We start from the raw sequence: 14572 nt of genomic DNA, 5'->3' as shown, positions 1-14572 counted from the left end.
TCTCTTTTTTTTTTGGCTATTAATTAGAGCTATATAGAAATTTCAACCATACTTTCAGATATTGTTAGACTATCTAGCTTTGTTCTGCTTTACCATTTTTGAGATTCCACAAAGCATGCGATTGTGTTAAATATTTGATGTCCAGATTTGGTTTGATTATTCATTTTTCAAAGCCATTTTTAATATGAAAGCAATAGAAAATGAATGGGGTTGACTAATCCACCACTCCAGTGGCAAGTTTCAAATTTTTTTACTACCGGTACTGTGGGTGTGGTTTGGTGGGCGTGGCAGGGGAAGGATACTATAAAATCTCCATTCCCTCCCCACTCCAGGGGAAGGTTACTGCAAAATCCCAATTCCTTCCCAATCAGCTGGGACTCAGGAGGCCGAGAATAGATGGGGGAGGGGCCAGTCAGAATTTTTACTACCGGTTCTCTGAACTACTCAGAATTTTTGCTACCGGTTCTCCAGAAACTGTTCAGAACCTGCTAAAACCCACCTCTGCACCACTCCACTAAACTCCAGTTAGCACAGCAATTGCCAGAGATGTTGTGGTCCTTCAGTATCCAAAAGACAACAGATTTCTCACAATGGCTTCCTATTTTTTATTTTTTTTTGATCTAAAAGGACAAGAAATAAAACCCACAGGGAGCTTCACCTTCAGGATTCAGAGATAAGACTCACCCACTCTGTCACTGACAGCTGCCAGTTGTCCATTCTTCTTGGTGCAGATGTATTTGCCATTGTTAGCTTTAAGGGCAACACGGCGACCACGCCATTCAAGATCGAACATAGTGCTGGCAGATCTGAGGAAACCAAAGCAGAAAGGAAGAGCACGGCTTGATGGGAGACTCAGAAAGGAGAAACTATTCCTTCCTTCCAAAGATTTTATTCTTTCTGTTCTATTCGACATTTATTACAAATATAAAGCTGACATACAGTACACTCCACAACATGGGAGAGAGATCTATGGAATCTTGATACATTTATTTATTTATTTATTTATTTATTTATTTATTTATTTGATTTTTATACCGCCCTTCTCCCGAAGGACTCAGGGCGGTGTACAGGCAGAATAAAACAAACAATACAAAATACAATTAAAATGCAATTTAAAAAACTTATTTAAATTAGCCTGACAATTTAAAAATTTACCATACACTAAAAAACCCCATTTAAAATTAATAAAATTTGACATTTAAAATTCAATTTAAGCCAGCCCCGCGCGGATAAAAAGGTGTGTCTCCAGTTCGTGGCGAAAAGTCCGAAGGTCAGGTATTTGGCGTAAACCTGGGGGAAGCTCGTTCCAGAGTGTGGGAGCCCCCACAGAGAAGGCCCTTCCCCTGGGGGCCGCCAGCCGACATTGTTTGGCGGACGGCACCCTGAGAAGTCCCTCTCTGTGAGAGCGTACGGGTCGGTGGGAGGCATGTGGTAACAGCAGGCGGTCCCGTAGGTAAAAAATGTACCTTGGACATTTGTAAAAAATGTACCTTGGATTGTATTTACAAAAGTTTATCATGCTCTATTGCAGGGGTGTCAAACTGGATTTCTTCAAGGGCTGGATCAGCATTGTACTTCTCTTCTGTGAGCTGCCTGGGGCGGGGAGAGATGGGACAAATGCCTCCTGCAGCACCCTGCTGACCAAAATGGGGTGCAGCTCCCCCACACCCCATTTTGGCTGCGAGAGGCACCATGGGCCGGTCTTTTGCTATTTCCAGACTGGCCCTGCAGGCCAGATTTAAGCATCCTGCAGGCTGAATCCGGCCCACAGGCCTTGAGTTTGACACCCCTGCTCTATTGCAACCATTTCCTAAAGGCTTAGATGCATTACTATTGAACTTTACCCTACCTTAACTCATTTGCAAGTTTTCTCATGGACAGCAAACCTGTCTCACTAATCCTCTGCATTACATATTCTACTAAATAAGTATTTTTCCCAAAGCACCAGAAGGCAAGACAAGAAACAATGGATGGAAACTAATTAAGGAGAGAAGCAACCTAGAACCGGGGGTGAAATCCAAAATTTTTCCCTACCGGTTCTGTGGGTGTGGCTTGGTGGCCATGGCAGTGGAAGGATATTGCACAATCTCCATTCCCACCCCACTCCAGGGGAAAGATACTGTAAAATCTTCATTCCCTCTCCTCTTGGAGGAAAGATATTGTAAAATCTCCATTCCCACCCCACTCTGGGGCAGGCCAGAGGTGGCATTTGTCGGTTCTCCAAACTACTCAAAATTTCCGCTACCGGTTTTCCAGAATCTGTTAGAACCTGCTGGATTTCACCCCTGCCTAGAACTAAGAAGAAATTTCCTAGTAGTGAGAACAATCAGTGGAATGGCTTGCCTTCAGAAGTTGTGGGTGCCCCATCAATGGATGCTTTTAAGAAGAGACTGGACAGCCACTTGTCTGGAATGATAGGGTCTCCTGCTTGAGCAGGTGGTTGGACTAGATGACCTCCAAGGTTATTCTATTCTGTTCCATTCCGTTCCATTCCATTCCATTCCATTCCATTCCACTCCACTCCACTCTACTCTACTCTACTCTACTCTACTCTACTCTACTCTACTCTACTCTCTATTCTCTGTTCTCTTCTATCCTCCAGTACACTTGGCAGTCCACAGACTGAGAGAAAGTATTTGGGGTGGAAAATTTGCCTTACTAAATGAAAAATGAAGGTCAGGAAAAACATTTGTAATGCACATTCCCCCCCACCCCAAGCAGGGGCTTGAGAGGGCACATATCGCTGAATATTTTCCTTTTTCTTTGACACGGTTCCAGTGAATTATAGCATAAAAGCATCCAGGCTATTTTCAGGGACAGAAATAGGATTTTCTTAGATGTGACAAATCTTTATAAGGGAACTTCAGGGAACTTCAGCGCTTCATTTTATTGGCAAGTCCTATCCGGCCCTAGTCTTTGTTCATGTCACTGAAGAAGAATAGGGGGAAAAATATTCCTTTAGTGTCTACCTATATGTTTCCAAGAGTTAATCCCATTCACTGTTAAATATTCTAATTTTAATCTAATCTACTTTTGTCCAGTTTTAGCCTGCAGCCTTGAGCTCATGCTTGCCTGGATTAGAAACTTCTTAAATGTTCTTGCTTAAAAGAGGTGTCACATGTTAAAGGGGAAGTGAGGGCGCAGTTGGAGGAGGAGAAGGCAGAGAAGCTGTTGTTGGATCGCTCAGATTCTAAAATTAAAAACAGCTAAAAACAACCAAGAAGGTGGTGCTTGTTCTTTATTGTATCGAAACGAGGACACCGAGAAACGATGTTATTCTTTTCCCTCATGTTGTTTTCCCAAACTAAATTATCTTCCTGAAAATATTATTTTCCCCAGGGGAATGGGGAAAGTAAGAGAAATATATTCAGATACTCACACGGATTTGTACTAAACTAACAGCCACTTCTGAAAGGGAATTTTTTTTTTAAAACCAGGAAATGATTGGAGGAAAGGTTGACCCCCTTCATTGAAAACCTAATCCCATTCTTCCTACCTTGAGGGTGCTTTTAATTTCTCAGCATCCCAGATCTTCCACAAATTCGGTTATGTGGTCCAAAGATGCCACTGACATATTCTCCAATCCTACTATTAAAAGTTCTCAAGCAACTGAGACAGTGGTGGGTTTCAAATTTTTTTACTACCAGTTCTGTGGGTGTGGCTTGGTGGGCGTGGCATTGCTTGGTGGGCGTGGCTTGGTGGGCATGGCAGGGGAAGGATACTGTAAAATCTCCATTCCCTCCCCAATCCAGGGGAAGGTAACTGCAAAATCCCCATTTCCTCCCGATCAGTTGGGACTTGGGAGGCAGAGAATAGATGGGGGTGGGGCCAGTCAGAATTTTTGCTACCAGTTCTCCAAACTACTCAAAATTTCTGCTATCGGTTCTCCAGAACTGGTCAGAACCTGCTGAAACCCACCTCTGAACTGAGAAAACATTTTAGCAAAATAATAATAACAATTAAAAAAAAAACCATCTCAGACTTAACAGTTGTTGACAAGAAAGATAAAAGAGTCTGGATAGTGGATATGGCAGCACTGGAGACAGCAGAAGAAAAGAGAAAGAACCGAAAAAAGTCATAAAATACCAAGGCTTGCAAATAGAAGTGGAATAACAGTAACAAAAGAATGCAAAGATAATGCCAATAGTGATCGGCACCTTGGGTGAAATTCCAAAACAATTAGAGCACCACTTGAAAATCACCACCATTGACAAAGTCACCATTACTCAATCGCAAAAGGCAGGTTTTCTTGGAACAATTTATATTCTGTTATAATATCTTTAACACCATCAAACAGCAACATCTGCCTACCCCAGGTCCTCGGGAAGGACTCAATAGGTCAGGGGTGTCAAACTCGATTTGTATTGTATTTTAAATTTAGGCTTTATGGAATAAGTTTTTTAAATAGTTTTTTTATTGAAATGTATTGTATTATTTTATCTGCCTGTTTATCTGCCTGAGTCCTTCGGGAGAAGGGCGGTATAAAAATTAAATTATTATTATTATTATTATTATTTGGGGCGGTATCAGGGTTGTGTTTGACCTCGGGGGCGGGGGCAGGATGTATGTGGCCAGGGTGCGCGTGGCCAGCTTGATGTCAGCGCGTCAGGGGCACCTATGGCCTGAGCACTCTGCCAGCGAAAATGGGCTCCTGAGTTCCGTTTTTGGCTGGGACTGCCTCCTACAACCCTCTATTCTATTCTATTCTATTCTATTCTATTCTATTCTATTCTATTCTATTCTATTCTATTCTGCCATCAAAAATGGAGGGCCCCCCCCTTGTGCTCTGTTTTCGCTGGCACAATGGGCTGGACCTTAGCTGTTTCCAGGGTGGCCCAGTGGGCCAGATCTAAGCATCCCTCAGGCCAGATCTGGCCAGTGGGCCTTGAGTTTGACACTCCTGCAATAGGCGGATAAAATCCGGTCTGATTATCTGGCTGACTGTGGACGAACTATAACCGATTTAATAATTTATTAAATTTGTAAACTGCTGAACTCTCAGTAGCTCTGTGGCTCACAAGCATCAATTAATTAAACATGCAAACAAATAATAAAATCAATGTAGTCCAATGCAAAATCTATGAAACTAGATTCTGCAGAAGAGAATCATGAAATTAGTTCTGATCAAGCAGTTGAACTATTTTAACCTTCCACCAACTGATTGGCTGTTATTTGTGTAGAAGCAGATGAACGTTTCGTACAGGAATAACTTTTTAAAAACACCCACACCATCCAAATGTCCAACCATGGATTCTCGCACGAGGTGTGTGTGTTTTCAAAGAGATGTAGTCATTTGCATAGGACGTTTTTCAACCTGTTCCACTCTTACACATTTGCCAAAGTTATTGGTTTGGACAGGGGAGGGGAGGGAGATAAGCAGAGAGAGACTATATTGGAACAGTTGCTGCTGAAGGAGGAAGGGACATGTTCTTGAGAAACAGCAATTGTCTAAATGCAATCTCGGTAGAGGAAGATAAATGGGGGAGCAGATGCCAAAAGCAGCATCTTGCCATCATGGCCCAAGCTTCCCCACTTTTGCACAGGCGCATTAACTCTATGGGTCTGCAAAAAAGAGACAGAATCTGCTTTGTGATGGTGCAGTGTCATTTTTGTTGTTTTGATGAAAATCTACAGTAGCTCTTTGCTAAATCTGGTGCCCATTTCTCCCCCCAAATGAGTTCTTCATTATGATGCCTAGTGCGTGCAATGGACCCACTTCTGAAATCCTAATTATTTAGGGTAGAACTTTGCAATCTTCTTATGCTTAGGGGCTAGAGACCATGTCACCACTGAGACTAGCTGCTTTGCTTGATATTGCCATCACCAAAATGGCTGCCCAAGGAGGTGGTAATGATCTATAGTGATGTCTGCCTCACAGACAGACATGGAAATATATTTCTTTTAAACCATATTTGGTCCACCGAGCATAGGTTATCAATCCCTGCTTTAGGGACCTGCCAGCAAAGTGAAGACACAGTGCAACTCACATTTCAGTAGCCATGGCTTGAATCCCTCCATGTGCCACCAAGGTCCAGTAGTTGCCTGTGTTGGAATGGAAAATGCACTTCTTGGTTTCTTTGTCAATCTGCATCTGGAAGGTCTCGTGGTGTGTCTCTTCATCTTGATTGGCCGAGACATTAACACCTAGAAGGAAGAACGTATTTTCAAATCATTTAGTTACCAGATATCCCAATTCACCTCTGAACGAGTTTGTGAGATTTAGATTAGATTTAGATTTATTGAATTTTTATACCGCCCTTCTCCCGAAGGACTCAGGGCGGTTAACAGCCAAAATAAAACAACAATTATATACACAATAAAACAATAGTTAAAAAACTTATTAAATATAAGGCCGAAATTAAAACCATTTAAAACCATAAAAAACCCCATAAAATTTATATCAAATATTAAAAGCTATTAAAATTTCTATGCCAGTCCTGCGCGAATAAACAAATAAGTCTTCAACTCGCGGCAAAAGGTCCGAAGGTCAGGCAGTTGACAAAGTCCTGGGGGAAGTTCATTCCAGAGGGTGGGAGCCCCCACAGAGAAGGCCCTTCCCCTGGGGGCCGCCAGCCAACATTGCTTGGCGGACGGCACCCTGAGGAATCCCTCTCTGTGCAAGCGCACGGGTCGGTGGGAGGCATTCGAGAGAAGATGCCAAGATCCTCAGAAAAGCGCTCAAGTAGTGGTTCTAATTTAGACACATTGAACTTATAAGTAATTATTTAAATAATTAAACAGTACAATATGCTTTATTAACCACCCATTATTAATAATAATCACTACAAATTTTATGTACAATTTATAATCTCCTCTCAATAGGCAACAAGGCTCAACTCTGCTCACCTTGAGGAAAGCCTTCAAGTCCACCAGGCGCAGCTGAATGAGAGTTCCTGATTCATTGTTCTGTTATGTTATGTGGTTACATTTACATTTGTTTGTTGTTTATTATAAAATATATTTATTTGTTTATTGTTATATGGTGTCCTTTTCTGTCCCTTGGAATATGCATTTATTCAACCAATTTACAGGGCAGCCAGTGAACAATGAAAAAGACAAAAACCATAATTGTTCATACTAATTAAGAAGAAAAACTGAGTTGAGGCTCTTATAAACATCTAATTCAAGCATATCACCTACACCTATTCCCAAACTCTTTTAACATTCTGGTCTAAGTGCCTTGGAGAAAAGTCAGATCTTCATGGATTTTGGAAAGGCAGCAGGTTTGGAGCTGTTTATAGCAGGGGTCACCAACCTTTCGGACCTCAGGGACCACTAAATTCATAATTTTAAATCCCATGGACCACTAATAGCATCTGCCTAATGACTGGCTGGGTGGGCGTGGCCAACTCAATGTCACTCACATTGAAAGGTGCCTTGTTAGCCTCTATTCACCCCTCTCCTCCCCACCCGAGCTCCTTAGGGCCCCAACAGGAAGCAGTTGCTGAAGCTAAGCAGCCACTTTCCAAGCAGAGGGAAGACCTGCAGGAGTGCAAAGCCGGGTATAGGCGCCTGGAGGCTCAGTGGGCTGAGATGATCAGCCAGTTCCAGGCCATCATGCAGTCCCACTGGAACAAGGCCCTCTGGCTCTTTGCCACCAGTGGCACTTTTCTCCAACCTTCACCCAAAGCCTTGCACCAGGAGACCGAAGCAGAACCCAAGTTGGAATTTCTGCCCCTCTCTGACCCACACAAAAAGACCCCAAAGGGGGAGACTCTCTGCAGCAACACAAGCGTTCATTGCACGTATCTGTCCCAGGGGCCGTAGTTTGAAGACCCCTGATTTAGTGCAATATAAAAAATGCAAATAATTTTTCTGCGGACCACCAAAATTTTCTCGCGGACCACCAGTGGTCCATGGACCACCAGTTGGTGTCTGCTGGTTTATAGTATCTGTGTCAGAATGCTGTTCTGTAAGATAAATGCCATGACCGAGTTGTTCCTAAGGGCCCACCAGGTTACAATTTTATTACTTTACTGAGGGACGTAGAGCATGCCTTTGCATTGCAGATAGGCAGTCCCATAAACGATAAGGCCCCATGCTATGTAGGTGACGACCAACACTTTGAATTGCACCTGGATGTCTACTGAGAACTAGCATGGTTCACATAGTGTTATGTGGGCGTACCGTGGTATACCCAAATCTGAATCTGTGGTTTCATTCTGGACCAGCTGAAACTTTGAATGATTTTCAACAGTAGTCTACTCGGGAGGTGACTAAGGCATGAGTGGCTGTGAGTATGCTTCATGATCTAAGAACAGGCACAACTGGTGGACATGAAACTGCCACCTGCTCCTTAAGATGCAAATCTAAAAGGAATCCTAGAGTGTGCACCGACTCTGCCTGAGGCAAAGATGGAAACCACTAGATATGAGAGGCCCTGAAACTCAGAGCCACTGATTTTCTTTCAGCTAGTTCTTCTCCATCCAGATTTGTACATTGGCCTTAGGAATGTACCTTGATGGGATCATCTGGATAACCCAAAACATATGTAAGGTATAAGAGATATATTGATTATTTTTGACCCCATGTCAATAGATAATCTTGCCCACCAGTTTCATTTAAATCTTATAGAAGAGTGGAAAGAGAATTAATCTCTGTGCCATCTCACAAAGCAGAGGCCTAGGGCTGCACCTTTCCCATACTACCAACACTGACTGAAACCTGGGGGGCAGAGAACCCTGAAGAATTATGCCCTCCAGTCCTGGCACCCTTAGCCAGCACAGAAGGACACCAAAAGCAACTGAGGGAATCAAGGAGGACCAGGATTGATACACTATCTCCATCCTAGCAGCAATCCATATGTACAATCAATACTATCCTGCTACTATAGCCTGGCCTGAAACCCGACTGTAAAGGGTCCAGATTATTTACTGATTTATTTAAAACATTTGTGTAGCTGCCTATTTTAGAATCAACCCTGGGCAGCTCACAACCAATAAAACAATATAAACAATCATAAAACCAAAAGCAATAAAACAATAAAGCTAAAAACCAGAAAAACCAGGTCCCACAATTGCATTGCCCTGATGAAACCCACATTCTTAACCCATCCTGACTTCCCACCATCCCAATATTTAGGAGAAGAGCTAGGTTTTAATGTTCTGTGGAAGGATAAAAGACCTTGGAGTTTTCATATCAAACGATCTAAGTGCCAAAGCCCACTGCAACTACATCGCCAAAAAGGCTTTAACAGTTGTAAACTTAATCTTGCGTAGCTTCTTCTCCAGAAAGATTACACTACTAACCAAAGCATACAAAACATTTGCTAGACCAATTCTCGAATACAGCTCGCCTGTCTGGAACCCACACCTCATTTCGGACATTAATACAATTGAGCATGTCCAGAAATATTTTACAAGAAGAGTTCTCCACTCCTCTGATCACAACAAAATACCTTATGCCACCAGACTTGAAATCCTGGGTTTAGAATATTTAGAACTCCGCCGCCTTCGGCATGACCTGAGTTTAACTCATAGAATCATCTGCTACAACGTCCTTCCTGTTGAAGACTACTTCAGCTTCAATTGCAACAATACATGAGCACACAATAGATTTAAACTTAAAGTGTAACCTCTCCAATCTTGATTGTAGAAAATATGACTTCAGTAACAGAGTTATTAATGCCTGGAATGCACTACCTGACTCCGTGGTCTCTTCCCAAAATCCCCAAATTTTAACCAAAGACTATCTACTATTGACTTCACCCCATTCCTAAGAGGTCTGTAAGGGGTGTGCATAAGAGCACCAGTGTGCCTACCATCCCTGTCCTAATGTTCCCTTTGACTGTATCCAATTCGTATAGTTAAATCATGCTTATACTTATATATACTGTTGTGACAAATAAATAAATAAATAAAAATAAAAAATAAAAAAAGGTTAGGAGACTATTGGGTTTCGTGTAGCAGAGCTGCAATGGAATCTGCTTCTTTCAGGGCCCTATGGAGTATAAGTCTTGATAAACTATAAGCCAAAAAGGAAATGTTGGAGACTGGACTGAAATTGTTCAGTACTGCTAAGCTAAGTGATGACCTCTTGAAGAGTTCTATTCCTTGCTGAACTCAATGAATCTTCGCCGAGGGTGGACAACACATTTTGAGTTGAGAATAGATTTTGATGTTCCTGGAGAGCCTTCAAATGGCTGTTTTGAGCTTGAGGCAACTATTTCAGGCTCAAAACCTACTTAATTACTCACCGCCCTGAGTCCTTCGGGAGAAGGGCGGTATAAAAATTCAATAAATAAATAAATAAATAAATAAATAATTCAAAATGTTTTGCCCATTTAAGTTCCTCACTAGAATTCCAGTCATGCCAGATTTGGGAATTATATTTGCTGCCCTCAATCCTGAATATCTGGGAATAAAGGTAATTGAAATCCAGGAGACCGAGAAAGACTGAGGTTACGTCTAATAGAAAGCCTGCATGCTGGTTATATTGGATGTAACATCTTCCCTCTCACACTTTGGTTTTACCTACTATTTACTACTTTAATGGGTTTGTAAAATATTTAATTTCCTAGTTTTATTATAGGCCGCCAAGGGTCACTTTTGGGGAAATGGGCAGCTATATAAACTTGTCAAATAAATAAATAAACCTCCTCAAAGCCTTGTGTCTTTCCTTATTATTCCATAATTGCTGGGGTTTGCGCTATAATAGGAACCTCCTGGAGCTACAGTTACTGAGATTGTGGGCAAAAAAAGTGGTGCAAGTTTAAAAACCAAAGACATTCCCAAATTCCCTCCAATCTTGCTTCAAATCTTGACAATGATAGGCCTTTACACTAGTACCCTATTAATCGAGGTCTTCTACATTCAGAGGCCAAATATGGCTCCTGGCCATCAAATGGTTACCTACTGCTAACCAAGTTACCCAATATGTTTCTTCTTAATCCAGGTCCAATTTTCTTGGCATGGTAACTAGTAACCTAATTCTCAGTGCTGACGTAGGCTTTATACAGGCACCAGAGGTGTTATGTCAAAAGCCCAACATGTTCCCTTGCAAAGAAGGCTTCTCCGCCTGATCCAAAATGGTTGGTGGTCAGTGCTCCAAAAGATGGAGAATTCTGAGGTACAGTTTTTTATTAACCTGATAATTTTCTCATCAGCTCCAAAACTGCAGCCATCTCTCTAATGACATGCCAGGATGAGAGCAAGTAGATTTATAGCTGCAACTTACCTTCACTGAAAACATAAAGGAAGGTCTTCCATTACTCTTGTGCTCAATTAGAATCGAATATCTATCACATATACTTGGAAAGAGTATTCAATATAGCATAAACTTGGAAGTAGGAAGGATCTACTCAATCCCGTTCCACCTGCCAAATCTACCCCACCCCTAACATCCTCATGTTAGGAGGTCATTGGAAAGGGAGTCTGCATGCAATCATTAAGAAGTCAAGCTATTTTACCAATGCTGCTGCAGCCTTTGCCTGATAATAATAATAATAGCTACATTTGCCAGCGGGCATTAACTCAGCTTCTGAAGTGTTCAAATGCAAATTAAGAGCAGCACATTGCCTACATTAAAAAAAAATGCAGGTGACAGTCATCTTGCACTATTAAACAAGGAAATGTCATAGATGCAATCAGGGACCATGACCAAGAGTTATTTGTTTTTTGTTGTTGTTGTTTTAGTGGTGAGTACAGGAAACAGAATAGAAAATGGAATCCCAATAGCATCTCCCGTGGCTATATGTTTATACTGCATATCTGCTGACAGTAGAGAGTGTCTCATCTGACCAAATAGAAGCTGAAAGAATCTGAGAGATGCTGAGACGAGGGAATGTGACAGGCATCGGAGGCTCCTTGGAATATTAAATGACCTGGCAAAATTGTGCAGATTACAGCAAACACAACAACTGACACAAAAGAAACGGAATGGGAATGGTCAGAAAATCATTGGCAGGCAATAGAGTATCCTTAAGGACAGAGAATTCAAGATCCCTGTACTCTGGTCATCTAGAAAAGCAATTTGTGTCTCACCTCAGAGACACCTCAGAGACAGCACAAGAAGCTGCATTGTTATAACAACAGCAGCCTCTCATGTATGCTAGAAAACCTTATCTGGATAAGAGGGAGATTTCAAAGAGTATAAAAAAACCGTAGGCTGTGATGCAGATAAAATTAGATCATAAACCCGGAAAGCACTGCTGAGTTCCCTAAAGAAGCTTTAGAGGATGTGGATTATGATGTGTACATTGAACTTCCTGGTTAAATATTTCGTAGTGGCAGATTCTTTAAGAAGTGCCTTCCTCTATAAATCCAATGATAAGAGTTTGGTAGGGAAACAGAGCTAATAGCAGCCTAAATTTTATTATAGGAAGAGGGGGGACACGCCGATTAAAGCTTTATAGATCATTGGGAATATGGATGATGGGTAGTGTGAGATGAAACATGAACTGCCAGGGGAAAACTACATTCTCATACTCAAAGAGGGATGAGTTTAGTATTGGGGATGGGATTATTGTGCTATTTCCTCTCCCTGAAAGACAAGCAACAAAAGGAGACACGTATTACCATAAAATGCTGTGTCAATATTGGAGAAAGGTTAAAAATATCTAAAGGCAGGAGAAAGTCTGCCTTATAAAATGTAGATTACTATTCTAATTTTTGGCAAACATACTCTGTTTGTGTACTAGATTTCAAGTAGTTGTACATAAACTACAGAGACATTTTGCCTCTTACAGATTAGCTGTACAATATTCTCAGAAAACTGGGCACAGTTCGTATCAAGCGTACTCAAGACCTTTCAGGCACAGTGGGAATTTGAATATTACGCATTTTCGCCTGTTTCTCCTCAGAACAATGGAAAAGCAGAATAAACTGATCTTGAAGGTCAAAAGAAAAGGAAAGCAAATGAGATCATATCTCTAGCTCTGCTTTTCTGGATTTTTTTTTTTTGTACATAAACTGGAACAATCAGAGTGCAAAACTGAGACAATCCAAGTCAAACAGGATGTGTGGCAAGCCAAGTTATTTTTTTGGTACCGTAGTAATCTTCATAGGATTTGGATCAGGGATGATGGACTGAAACTTGCAGCCCATGTGAGGTAATCTACTACTGGCAGGGGACTGCAAGAGATCCACTGCATTTTTAACAGTGCAAAACCACCAGCAAGCTGAATATATATGATCATAAATCAACTTAAACACTGATGAATTGATGAGAATTCTGTCCACAGCAAGGAGGGTTTTGTGCTGTTCATCTCCTGTGTGTAAACAATTTGATTTAAAGATAGATTAAGAAATCTTTTCCAAGATTTCCAGGTTGCTGTATTACGGTATATATTTGAATCTCTACTGAAAAAAGTAAAAGATTCTCTTTCTATACTATTTCTTTTTGTATTTTTTTGTTTGTTTTTGTCGCCTTTTAAAATTTTTCCCTTTATCAAGCACCCCACCCCCATTTTTCCTCTTTGTGTTATTTTGTATTTATCATTTCTTTGAAACTCAACACAGGTAGTCCTGAACGTACAACAATTTGTTTAGTGACTGTTTTAAGTTACAATGGCACTGAAAAAACTAATTCATGACTGTTTTTTAACTTAAGACTGCTATTGCATCCCTGGGATCACATAATCAAAATCCATGCACTTGGCGACTGGCATGTATTCATCACTGGTTGCAGTGATCACCTTTTGCAAGCTTCTGACAAGCAAAGTCAACGGGAAACCATGATTCACTTAACAACTGTGTTACTAAGTTAACAACTGCGGTGATTCACTTGTTTATAAACTAACAATTGTAGTGATTTACTTAACAACTGTGGCAAGAACAGCCGTAAAATGAGGCCTTAACAACTGTTTTGCTTAGCAAATGGAAATATTGGGCTCAATTGTGTTTGTTAGTCGAGGATAACCGGTATTCTGCATATTGAAGTTTTACACACACACACACACACACACACACACAAGGTGTGTATGTAATTACCGGTAGGTAGAAGTGAGCAAAAAGAGATACTGAAGCAAACACAAGGATTAAGACAAGCATAGAGTGGGAGAATACAGATCACAGGAACAACTGTCAGAAAGCATCAGCCCACAGCTGGAAAGGGAAAGAGTATAGGGAGAGAACAGAGTTAGAAGTTAAGAATATATAGAGAATATATAAGTAGTTTTACTTTACTTTGATTTTTGAACGAATACATGTACCACTCAAAATCATCAAGAGCCTGTGTTATAGTATTGAGGAGTGGCACTGGGCAAAACCAGATTCTAGCCCCTCTCTCACCAATGTGAGATTCTCACTGGGTGATTTAGGGCCCATCGCTTCCAGCCCAATGTATTCCACAGGGTTCTTATGGGGAATAGTACAGGTAGTCCTCAACTTGTAACAGTTCATTGGGTGACCGTTCAATGTTACAAAAGTGCTGAAAAAAGTAACATGATTGATTTTCACACTTACGACCATTTCCACATCCCCATGGTCACATGATCAAAATGACTCTATGACAGTTGCAGTGTCCCAGGGTCATGTGACCCCCCCTTTTGCGACCTTCTGACAAGCAAAGTCAACAGGAAACCCAGATTCATTGAACAACTGTGTTACTAATTTTATCGACTGCAGTGATTCAC

The 14572-nt window shown here is 41.2% G+C and overlaps 2 protein-coding genes across 9 annotated transcripts in view; one reads left to right on the top strand and one right to left on the bottom strand.

The window, feature by feature from the left end:
- Positions 1 to 14572, bottom strand: part of FSCN2 (fascin actin-bundling protein 2, retinal) — a 76981-nt gene that overhangs the window by 3318 nt on the left and 59091 nt on the right. For all 8 annotated transcript variants that reach the window (XM_058166335.1, XM_058166333.1, XM_058166334.1 and 5 more), the window contains 2 exons: positions 5988 to 6144; positions 685 to 806 (listed from right to left, as the gene is read on the bottom strand). In XM_058166335.1, coding sequence (XP_058022318.1) covers positions 685 to 806; positions 5988 to 6144 — 279 coding nt within the window. The remainder of the gene's footprint in view (positions 1 to 684; positions 807 to 5987; positions 6145 to 14572) is intronic.
- Positions 1 to 14572, top strand: part of FAAP100 (FA core complex associated protein 100) — a 58267-nt gene that overhangs the window by 42415 nt on the left and 1280 nt on the right. The gene's annotated exons all lie outside the window — the stretch shown is intronic.

Source organism: Ahaetulla prasina, chromosome 2, assembly GCF_028640845.1.
Source record: "Ahaetulla prasina isolate Xishuangbanna chromosome 2, ASM2864084v1, whole genome shotgun sequence".
NCBI lineage: Eukaryota > Metazoa > Chordata > Lepidosauria > Squamata > Colubridae > Ahaetulla > Ahaetulla prasina.
Note: the sequence above shows the minus strand (reverse complement) of the source record. Positions and strands in the feature narration are given on the sequence as shown.